Source organism: Monodon monoceros, unplaced genomic scaffold, assembly GCF_005190385.1.
Source record: "Monodon monoceros isolate NGI ecotype Baffin Bay Population unplaced genomic scaffold, NGI_Narwhal_1 Super_Scaffold_12, whole genome shotgun sequence".
Taxonomy (NCBI): Eukaryota; Metazoa; Chordata; class Mammalia; order Artiodactyla; family Monodontidae; genus Monodon; species Monodon monoceros.
The window spans coordinates 127,553,462-127,565,511 of NW_021703768.1; the positions used below are offsets into that span (position 1 = coordinate 127,553,462).

The 12,050-nt window shown below is 44.7% G+C and overlaps 1 protein-coding gene across 1 annotated transcript in view; it reads right to left on the bottom strand.

The window, feature by feature from the left end:
* The window catches only part of FAT2 (FAT atypical cadherin 2), a 68,441-nt gene that overhangs the window by 46,871 nt on the left and 9,520 nt on the right, over positions 1–12,050 (bottom strand). The window contains exons 3-8 of the mRNA XM_029218389.1: positions 10,097–10,155; positions 8,430–8,741; positions 7,228–7,438; positions 5,069–5,208; positions 4,142–4,423; positions 2,863–3,073 (exon numbers count right to left, since the gene is read on the bottom strand). Coding sequence (XP_029074222.1) covers positions 2,863–3,073; positions 4,142–4,423; positions 5,069–5,208; positions 7,228–7,438; positions 8,430–8,741; positions 10,097–10,155 — 1,215 coding nt within the window. The remainder of the gene's footprint in view (positions 1–2,862; positions 3,074–4,141; positions 4,424–5,068; positions 5,209–7,227; positions 7,439–8,429; positions 8,742–10,096; positions 10,156–12,050) is intronic.

Genomic DNA, 12,050 nt, shown 5'->3' on the forward strand with positions numbered 1-12,050 from the left:
ATGAAAATTGTAAATATGGAGTCAAAACTGATACGGACTGGAAAAACCACCTCGTCTAGTCCTCATATAGTCTATTGTGGGAAAGTCCATTGTCAGGCTTGGGAGTGAGTGGCAATGGGTTGAGTGGGGAGGGACTGGATAGCACACACAGATCTTGAGGCTCCTGATCAAATGCCCTTTCCACCACACCTGGATTTCCTAAATTTTAGGCATTCTCACACCGCCTTTACAATTTTTTTTAATATTCAGCCACTACCTATACAATAGTATAGTATATGATTTATGTCATTATTTAATGGATATTTTCCTTTAAATTGGTTTATTTTTTTAATTTAAAATATTTTTAACAGGCAGCTTTATATTGGTACTTTAAAAAGAAAACCATTATTGCTTGTCACAAATCAGAAGTTACCGCAAACACCAGTCAATGGAAAATATTTTCTTAAAATCTGGATAAAATCTATTGCTTGCTAAAAGGGTCTGGGCCTGAGAACTACAGGCTTTCTTTGGCGAAGAGTAGCAAGTATTAGAGAACTGCAGAGATTCTAGTACCCAAAGGAGTCTTCCTTGACTTATGAGGAAGCCCAAATGAGAATCGAAAATGGAGTAATTTCTCCATGTCTGATTACCTATCATTTTTGTAATCCTTTTAAAATTTAATGTTTATTTAGATAAATACATAATACCATTTCAAATTTAAGCTTTGAGGAAAGTTGTGATTATGTGACATTACGTAGTTCACAAAAGATAATGTTGAAAACTAATCATATTTTCCTAAAAAAGAAATTCTCAAAGTTATCACAGTTTTTAGAGTCTGACCTTACTTGGACTGCAACTATCCTTTTTTTCCTTTCCTTTTCTAATACTGTGGTAAGAACAGGCATCATGAGATTTTACCCTCTTGAATTTTTAGGGGTTTTAGTACAGTATTGTTAGCTATAAGCACAATGTCATACAGAGATCTCTAGAACGCATTCAGCTTGCATAACTGGTACTTCTTTCCAGTTTTATTGAGATATAATTGACATATAACATTGCATTAAAGGTGTACAACATAATTTGATATATGTATAAGTATATATTGTGAAATGACTACCACCATAAATTTAGTTAACATCCGTCACTTGACATAGTTACAAATACATTTTTTTCTTGTGATGAGACCATTACCTATTTAATACCATGACGTACACCTGAGTAATTTTGCTCGGGGGTACAGGTCCTTCACTCAGAGGAGTACCTCTTATTACCATTCTTATTTCATTTATCATATTTTATGATATTTTATTATTCCAGTGGCAAAGTAAATAGCCAGGCTTTACCACAAAGCCTTCCGTCTGATTCTGCCACTCGTGGAAGCCCTTTTCCAGCTGACTAGTGAGGTGATTTCCCAATTTGCCTTTGTGATACAAATCCTAAGTTCGGTCAAAGAACATGGTTTTAATGAGTAAACAGCAATTTAAAAGTAGTTCCATTAAAAGTAGCCAAGTAAACTATTTAACATAATCATAACATTTTATTTTACTGCTGAGAGAAAAAATTAGGGAACAAGATCGTATATTCATTTTGATCTTACCACTGCAGAATGATGCATAGAAAAAAATAACAGGGAAATACATGAAATTATTTTCTCTAGGTCATGAGAACCATGGCTGAATGTTATTTTCTTCTTCATACATTCCTGGTTTTTCCAGGTTTTAAAGAATCAGAATGCGTTATTTCTATATCAGAAGAATATTTTAAAACTAACCCTATCTGTAAAATAAAATTAATACCAATATCAGTGGGGTTGTCAGTGAGATAAAAGATGTGATTATACTTCATAAGTCACAAAAAGTAAGCAATTAATGGGTTATGATTTGTATTATTATTCCTCAGGGATGAATAGATTTCTGCCGTATGACAAGGTATAACAACTTCCGTTTCTTCAAAAAATGAAAATGTAAAAAGTTCTGAATCCTTAAAGTATGTAAGATACTGAAAGCAATAAATGAACATTATTATGCCCCTTTAGGGCAGAGAGCAAGTCACTCGCATCTTTGATTGTCCGCAGCAGCTAGCTCTATGAAGTATTAATGAATATTAAAGATAACAATAATTATTAAATATCAATTATGAATTATCAGATATTACATAACTGAGAGCAAAATTTAAAGGAATACAGAGAGTTACAATTGTGTGTATTTTTCACTGGCATTCTCTGTCATCGACCTTAATCTAACCGTGATTAATTAGTTGGGTACTGGATATTATCATTTTTAGTTGGGTAGTGGATATTATCATTTTTGTCCTATTAACTACTTATAATTAACACTTATCAATGATAGTAATAACCCCTGGCACTTGTATAATATTTTACAGTTTACTGCATGTGTTAACATACATTTTCTCTTTTAATCTTTACAACGAGTTTCTGGCGCAGGTAATATTCCTATTTTTAAGATAAAAAACAATGTAATAGATATGAAATCATGATGTGGCCTTAGAAGAAAATACTCCTAAAACTATGCCGTATATCTTACCAAGTATTTATAGGTCCCTTTTATTGTACATACACAAAGATATTATCTTTTAAAATGTTGCATGGACTTCATAAACATCCTTTACATGTGTGGTTGTTGGTGAATATATATGTATTCTCTATGTAAATTCTCCCATAACTTGAGTAATCCTTTGTTACTGTTCTTTCCACCTTTGAAAGTGCATTAACTTAGGTCACTATAGTCCCAGGGAGTGCTTTAGAATGATAATTTGCCAAAGCTTAGCGAGCTTGGCACTTGAATAACTTGCAAGTCCATGCCTCTGGTGCTTTCCGTTACTGCCAAAGTCCCTCCCTTCATGTCCCGAACTCAGGCCTCTCACCTTTGAGGAGGGAGTAGTGGACCTCAGCATTGGCTCCCCGGTCACCATCCATGGCTCGGACCTGGAGCAGCTCTGTTCCGGGGGCTGTGGTGTCAGAAACACTCATCTCATAGTGGAGCTGGGTGAAGCGAGGAGGGTGGAGGTTTCCATCCTCCACGTGAATGGACACCCACACAAAATTCCTCTTGATGGGCATCTCCTGGTCGCGAACCTGTGGGTCCAAGGGTGCAATGGGATGAGCAGCAAGTGGAATGGGAGGAGGGACGGTTAGATTAAGGTCGATGACAGAGAATGCCAGTGAAAAAGGCACACAATTGTAACTCTCTGTATTCCTTTAAATTTTGCTCTCAGTTACGTTCTTTTTTCTTCTTAAATAAATTTATCAATTCGTGATTATTAGGCTTAGCTATTTTCAGGGATAATTCCATTTCAGGAGAAAGGCAGAAATAAGCAGAGAAGCAGTATTTTCCAAATTGGTTCTCAGAGAATATTAGTTCTTCAAGATGTCAACACGTTATTCAGGAAAAAAAAAATTCTATGGTCAAATAAATTTAGGGAGCACTGAACTAAAATGAAGTTGAAGTTTTCTTTGCTGCAGGACTGCTCAGAGCCTTTAATATATATATAAGTGCCCAGAGGATGATAAACTAACACATAAGAACCTTGAGTCTGGAAGGCTTGGCTCTGATTTGGGTTCCATCGTAAAGAACTGTATGATGGTGAGCAAGTCTCTCTTCCTCTATGGGCCTCAGGTGTAAGATAAGAGAAATGGGTGGGACCAGGGCTGGGACTAGAGTGAGGCAAATGAGGCATGTAGGGCATAAATTTAAGGAAGCTCTCACTCTCAGGGTCATAAAACTGCAGGCATGTGACCCTAAGAGTCAAGTCTTCCTTCATTTGTGCCCTATATACCTGCCTGCTCTGGGTGGGATGGTCTCTGGGTCCCTTCCAGCTCTGACGCTATGTGAGTTTGTGTGATCATGCAGTCATGGAGCAAGGAGAGAATTCTTGGGGGGTATTTGGAGTGAGCCCAGAAAAAGCCAAGTTTGCAGGGGGTTCTTTGGCAGCTGTCCCATCTCTTTCCTCACTCCCAGGCATCCGTTATGGAAGGTGCCTCTGGCAGGCTGTGAAATGTCACAACTCATCTCATGGATTATCATTATGAGCATTAGTACAGCTGGCTCAGCAGGAGAAAGGGAACCTTCAGCACGCCTCCAAGCATGTCCACCCCACACATCGCGTGCAAGCACATCCTTACCCAGTTTTTCAGTTAACTCACCATAACTGTCAGTGTGTGCTGGGAAGGCCCCGAGCCCAGGTCCAATTTCCCCACAGTTACCAGGACACCACTACTTGGGTCCAGCTGGAAGAGGCTGGCACTTCCCGGGTCTTGGCTGCCGTGTATGGTGTAGATGAGGCCCTTGCCCTTGTCTTGATCAGTAGCCTGGACTCGGAGGAGCTCAACCCCAGGCAGTGTGTCCTGGGGAACTCTGACCTCATAATGAGGCTTCAAAAACTGGGGCCGATGGTGGTTAACATTGGCAATCATGAAGATGTAGACCTAGGGAGGAGAATGAAAGAGAAATAGACTGTAAGCTCCAGGGGGTCAGGAACCTTGTCTGTCTGGTTCTCCACCATAACAACTGGGCCTGGCACACAGCAGTCACTTGATAAATATTTGTTGAATGAATGATAGGATTTCAAAATCACAGGGCTTTCAGATGGTATGCAGTTTCGTGGTTTTCAAAAACAAAATTCTTCTTAAAGGGCCTTTTCTTCAGATGCAATTTTTTGGGTGCAATTGCAGTATATGAAACAAATAAAACTGGCTGAAAGCAGAGTAGAAATCCAGAGCCCCACTTACCATCATTCCTATGTCTGTGGTAGCCCCTGTGGCACTCTACCTTTAATTAAAACCTGCTCATTTAGACAAAACCCCTCATTATATAGAGATCCATAGTGGGAACAAGAATTCTCCCAAGATCACAGACATAGAGAGTGATCAGACAAGACTAGAGCACAGAACCTTGATTCCAAATTCGGTGTTCCTTGAGGTACACCACATGCACAGAGAGCCTTCAGTATCCTCATCCCAACCAAAGAGGCCCTAGTGTGCAATGGTGGCACAGTGGTGAGCACAGCTGCCTTCCAACCAAGGAGGCCTCCCATCTCCTCTCGACTCAGGGTTCCCAATGAGGCCTCTCACCTGGGTGTCAATGGTGTGGGACCCATCGGTCACCTCCACGGTCAAGTTATAGCTTGACCTCCTCCTTGTATTGAGAGGCTTGGCGATGACAATGCTGCCTGTGGTCTTCTCAATGTCAAAGTCCATGTCCTTGTCCCCACCTGGACGGGTGGTAAGAGGAAAGCACACACGACCTCAGTGATGTAGGCAGTAGTAACACAAGTACTATGGGATGTGGCTGGCAGATCTAGAGGAGGTGGTAGTTTATCCTCTCAACTTATTGTCAAATTTTTGAAGATCCAAGTGATGATTCAGGAAAAGGTACACTTATAAGGACTGAAGAGTCCCAGAGGAAGACCAAAATTTGCGCTAGAATGTATTCTGCTACTAGTATTGAAACATGCAGGAGTAATGGAGCTCTACATCATGGCTTACAGGTAGTTTGCATAGTCTAAAGCAGCTTAGACACAGGAAAAAATGGAAGTAACTCTGTTCAACAAGAGGGAATTGTTTTAATAAACTGAGAATCCAAAATATAGAATTAGCATGCAGCTATTTAAATGTCTGCTCGTAGAAATTTGTTTAGTGGCATGGAAATATGTTCATGAGATATTTTAAAAGGTTATATGACAGGGCTTCCCTGGTGGCGCAGTGGTTGAGAGTCCGCCTGCCGACGCAGGGGACGTGGGTTCGTGCCCCGGTCCGGGAAGATCCCACATGCCGCGGAGCGGCTAGGCCTGTGAGCCATGGCCGCTGAGCCTGCGCGTCCGGAGCCTGTGCTCCGCAGCGGGAGAGGCCACAACAATTGAGAGGCCCGCGTACCGCAAAAAACAAAAACAAAAAGGTTATATGACAATATTTTCATATAACCCTAAGTGTATGGGTGTATAAAGGAAAAGACTAGAGGGAAACATAAAAATGATAACAGGGGATTATCTTCAGGTTAGTGGGAGTTTAGGTGATTTTTATTCTCTTCTCTGTACTCATTTGTGTTTTCTAAATGTTCTATAAGAAAAAAAGTCAAATACTTAAAAAGAGCAGTGAATCAGAACTGGAAGTAAATCTAGGAGGTCAAAAAGCTTGAGACAGGCTGGTATCCAACCTCTGAAGCAGGCTGGGAATCTCTGTAATAGGACTTCATGGTTCAGGGGGTACTGAAGCTCTTAGATTAGAGATTCTTGACCTGGAATCCCTGGCTGGGTTTCAGAGAATCTATAAAACCCCTAAATTTGCATGCAGGTGTGTGTGTGTGTGTGTGTGTGTGTGTGTGTGTGTGTGTATGTGTATGTGCGCGCGTGCGTGCGCACATACGCATGCACGCAATCGCATGCATCTTTCTGGGAAGAGGACCTAAACATTCATCAGGTTCCCAAAGGAATCTATGAACCACGCCCCACCCCAAGATGTTTTAACAAAATCTTGATTTAGAAACAGAAAGGAATTTCAGAGGAGGCCATGAGAGCTTGGACCCAAGTGTCTCCTACTACAAGAATAGACCCTTGGGCTTCCCTGGTGGCGCAGTGGTTGAGAGTCTGCCTGCAGATGTAGGGGATACGGGTTCGTGCCCCGGTCCGGGAGGGTCCCGCGTGCCGTGGAGCGGCTGGGCCCGTGGGCCGTGGCTGCTGGGCCTGCGCGTCCGGAGCCTGTGCTCCGCGATGGGAGAGGCCGTGGCAGTGGGAGGCCCGTGTACCGCAAAAAAAAAAAAAAAAAAAAAGAATAGACCCTTTCCCTGATCTTGAGGCTGGAACCTGGGACCAGAACGTTAAGCAGGGCCCCAGGGTAGAGCTGGCCTCGGGCTCATGGTCAATGAAGTCAGCTCTACACTGATGTTCACATTGAGGCAGAAGAGGAAACATAAAACTTGTGCTTTCTCCTCTGGGCTTCTCTGGACCACTGTCTTAGGTCTCCCAGGAACTTGGGATAACTGAGGCCCTGTCTGGCTCTGGCTGGGGTTACCAGTGAGACCGTGGAGGTTGCACCTGAGATCACAGCTGGTGCGAAGGAAAGCTTGGCAGAAGCAGTGGTCTGACTACCCACTGCCCCAAAGGACCAGGGAAGAGGCAATCACCACTCATGGCCAAAACAGCAGCTGCCACGGAGTGTGACCTTGAGAGGGCTCAGAAGGATTGTGTCCTAAGGACTAGGGCTGGTCTGCAAGGATGGGACCCTTGGGCCCTCACCTGAGATGTTGAACCAGAAGAGACCAGGTCGGCCCTCGACACTGATGACTCCCACCATGTGGTTCACGGGGTCTGTCTCCATGACTGTAAAGCTGTAGTGGGATTCATCAAAGGCCAGTGGGATGGAGGAGGGCCGGGGCTGGGGGATCCACTCAATGTGTAGCCGGACACTGGCCGAGAGCGGTGGCTGCCCACTGTCTGTTGCCTTGACCTGAAAAGAGGCCAGAAGGTGAGGCTTTGACTGTAGGGTTGGGGTTAAGAAACAAGAAGACCCTGGTGGCCAGGCCAGGAGACAGAGCACCCTGTGACTGACTGAGCTGGCCTTTCGTCCACTGGTTCATCCATTCAACACACAGCTGAGAGCTTACGTAAACAGGCACCAAGCCAGTTGCAGCAGGCACAGTGGTGAACAGAACATAGAACTGTGCTCCAGAAACTCATAGGTAGTAAAAAATGAATCAAAGCCACTATTATCTGAAGGCTTTGTGTGCTACTTCCTGAACTGGACTTTCCATGAATGGACCCTTTACCCTTCCCAACAGCCATCAACATAATAAACTAGAATTTACTGAGCACTCCCTATTATCAGGCCCTGCTCTGAAAGCATTGTGTGCAATATCTAATTTAATCCTATTGACAGCCCTCAGAGAGGTACTGTTATCACCTCCCTTTTGCAGGAGGAAACCGGGGCTCAGCATAGTGAATTCACCTGCCTGGGATGTCTGCCTGGCCAGCAGTGAGGATGGGGTTGGATTCAGGCTACTGACATGAGAGCCCAGGCCGTAGCCACTTGCTATATTGGCTTTCTACAAGGAAGATGTTCTTATGCCCGTCTTACAGATGATGAAACAAAGGTTCACGAGGGTTAAGTGACTTGTCCAAGGCCACACAGCTGTAAAATGGCATTGCTAGGATTGGAATCCAGGCTTATCTTGATTTCAAAGCCCTGCTCTTCTCACCAAAATCCTTATCTCTAAGTAGGGTGGATTTTCCAGGCAAGGACCTTATTGCCCTAAAGGAGAAAGGCCCAGAATTCTGATCTTTTGGCTGAAGTCGGGATTCCCAGTTTCTTTGGGAGAAAGCCACGGAGGGGAGCATTACCTCCATCAAGCCTGAAGGCTGTCCCCCTCCTCCCGTATCCTCAAAGAAAATCCCTGACCAGGTATGCCACTCCCCCTCCACGGCCTCCATCCGTCCCTCACCGTTAGGATGTTGTACTCTCCAGCTGGGAAGATGCTGCTGGACGACACCACGCCTGTGACTGGGTCAATACTGAAGCCCCCCTCGTCACTCTCCTCGATACTGTAGGTGACCCTGCCATTGAGACCCACATCCGGGTCTGAAGCCACCAGCCTGTACACAGCCCCAGGGGTCAGTGGGCTGAGCCTCTCTGGAAGGCGGACATTGAAGAGCTTGTGGGAGAAGACAGGGGGGTTGTCATTGACGTCCAAGATGTGTACCACCACCCTAGAGGTGGACCTTAGGGAGGGCTCCCCGTTGTCCAGCACAGTCACCTGGGGACAGAATCCAGTGTGAGTTGACAAACGCAAGGCAGTGAATATGTATCGCCACCCACCACAGTTCTGCCACTACCCCTGCTTTCAAAAGCCCGGAAATACCAGTCCATCTGTTGTTTGGTATACACTCGTGATTTTTATTATCATAACCTTACCTTCTTGGAACCCAGCTCTTTGGTAACCTCGCCCACAGGAAAGCGAGCAACAACAGAGGAAGAAACCAGAAAGAACTGGAAGAAGAGTCACAGAGGCTCTAGACAAAAGCTAGAACTCTTTACTCAGAAGGCCAATGGCCACTTCTCGGAGACCATTTACTTTTTATTGGCTCGTAATTCTAGTAAGCTTTGTTCTCGCTTTTCTTAAGCTACTGGAGGTTAGAAAAAAATAATTGAGGAGATGTTAATGGAGGCATGGGCGGTACCTTTGGAGTCAGACATGCCGCCCAATGCATGAAATGATATCAAGAGACAGAATAAAGGCACGAAAACAATTTCAGAATCGGGCTGTTTCAGGTAGGGGCAAATCATCCCATGCATCAGTATGAGAAGAGACATTTCCACTTTAAATGATTCCGAGTTCTTAATATATTTTGCTGTTTAAAGATGAATGCCTCTGCTGAACTGTGGAGAATGCCTCAGTCCCTAGAGGGACATTTGGCTGCCGTTACTAGTAATGCCTGTTTCATACAAAGGGAACATCCAGAGCCTGGGAGCATAGAAGGCAAAATTCCTGCCGAGGAATATGTGTCCCTCCCAGCTGACGTCTTTAAGACTAGAAGAGATGCCTGTTCATTAGTTGTGGATAGTGCAGGAGGGGGTATAACTAGATTCCTTCTGATTTAATCCCCTCTGGGTCAAGACCGATGCCTCTCATTAGAATGGTCACCAGGGATGCTTATGTGATTTCAGAGATGTCCTAGAAAGAGCACAGAGCTAGAGGACAAAGGTCTGGGTTTTCATCCTGGCTCTCCTACTGACCTAGTGTTTGACACTGGGTGACTCTCTCTAGAGCATAGCGATGGACTGGAAAGCAGACCGGACAAGTGCATAGCCCGTGTGTACTGCTCCGTCTTCCTGTACTCACTGCAGGCATTGCTAATCCATCAGTGCTTCCTGTCCAGCCCTCACATGGCTTCAGATTCCTTCCCTTCACAGTGCTCGAGAGCCAGCGAAGACGCTGAGAGTCTCCACCACAGCAAGGCTCAGCTTAAGTAGCAACTCCTCTCTGAGTCAGCACCCTCCTCAGCCATCGCCTGGAAACGTGCATGTGGCCCCAAGGCCTGGCTTGGCTCCAGCCTGGCCTCCTGCAGGAGGTTTTCAAATCTAGCAAATGGGTTCAGCAGCATCACTCACCTCCAGGATGTGTTCATCCTTGTTCTCTCGGTCCAGCAGCTGGGCAGTGGATAGGACACCTGGGGGAGAGATGGTTGGAGGGAGACTGGAGCAAAGGCTCCCAGGGCCATTTTATTTTTATTTATTTATTTTTTTAACATCTTTATTGGAGTATAATTGCTTTACAATGGTGTGTTAGTTTCTGCTTTATAACAAAGTGAATCAGCTATACGTATACATATATCCCCATATCTCCTCCCTCTTGCGTCTCCCTCCCACCCTCCCTATCCACCCCTCTAGGTGGTCACGAAGCACATAGCAGATCTCCCTGTGCTATGCGGCTGCTTCCCACTAGCTACCTATATTACATTTGGTAGCGTATATATGTCCATGCCACTCTCTCACTTCGTCCCAGCTTACCCTTCCCTCTCCCCGTGTCCTCAAGTCCATTCTCTACGTCTGCATCTTTATTCCTGTCCTGCCACTAGGTTCTTCAGAACTTTTTTTTTTTTTAAGATTCCATATATATATGTTACCATACGGTATTTTTCTCTTTCTGACTTACTTCACTCTGTATGACAGACTCTGGGTCCATCCACCTCACTACAAGTAACTCAATTTCGTTTCTTTTTATGGCTGAGTAATATTCCATTGTATATATGTGCCACATCTTCTTTATCCATCCATCTGTCGATGGACACTTAGGTTGCTTCCATGTCCTGGCCGTTGTAAACAGAGCTGCAATGAACATTGTGGTACATGTCTCTTTTTGAATTACGGTTTTCTCAGGGTATATGCCCAGTAGTGGGATTGCTGGGTCCTATGGTAGTTCTATTTTTAGTTTTTTAAGGAACCTCCATACTGTTCTCCATAGTGGCTGTATCAATTTACATTCCCACCAGCAGTGCAAGAGGGTTCCCTTTTCTCCACACCCTCTCCAGCATTTATTGTTTGTAGATTTTTTGATGATGGCCATTCTGACTGGTGTGAGGTGATACCTCATTGTAGTTTTGATGTGCATTTCTCTAATGATTAGTGATGTTGAGCATCCTTTCATGTGTTTGTTGGCAATCTGTATATCTTCTTTGGAGAAATCTCTATTTAGGTCTTCTGCCCAGGGCCATGTTACTGGGATAAATTCAAGGGTTACGTTCAAAGCCTAGATCAGAATTCTCGTCTTTGGAGAGCAAGAGCATGAGGGGGAAATGGAACTCTGGAGAGAAAGAAGGGGAAGAGAGGAAGGGGAGAGGACAGCCGAGGTGATGGCATGAGCGGAGGTTCCCACCTACTTCCTGCTTTCACCATGAGGAGGGTCCTGAGCACAGTATATTGTTGAGTAAAAAAGGCAGCTCATCAGGAGTTATAACAGGGATCACAGTCACTGCCTTCAGTTCACGAGAAATCACAGAGGGGTGGCTTTTTACTCCTTTGTTGTAATTCTCTTATTCATCTGAGACCTAGGACCAGCTCTTCCCATGCCGGGCTGGCACAGATGAGCCAGGCGAGTGCTCCTCTGTAAATTCAGGAAGGTGAACTTAGTGATCTGTAATTCTGGTTTTCATTTTCTAGACACTGTGGCTATAAATTGAGGCTATAAAGGCGAGAAGGTGCCAGTTCTCTGCAAGCATCAGGAAAGTCAAGCTCAAGGTTTTCGGGGGCCCAGAGGGGCATCCACGCCCATAGACTGAGAGGTCCTAGCTGGGTAGGGAGGTCTCTTTTCAATGAAAGCAGAGCTATTGGTAGGGGGTCAGTGGGTGTTCTAAAAACTTTCAGTAAGTTTCTTGATCTTGTTTAGGCAATTAAATGACGGAGTAATGGAATGAAGTGTGGGGATGGGGGCTCCATGAGAGAAATGGGGATCCGGTGTTGGGGATGAGGCCTCCAGTGCTGGAAATGGGAGTGTGGTGTGAGGAGTGACCTCTGTCTGCGCCATGTTCCTGCCTCCTCGTCCTCCCGCCTTTTCTTCCCTCAATGA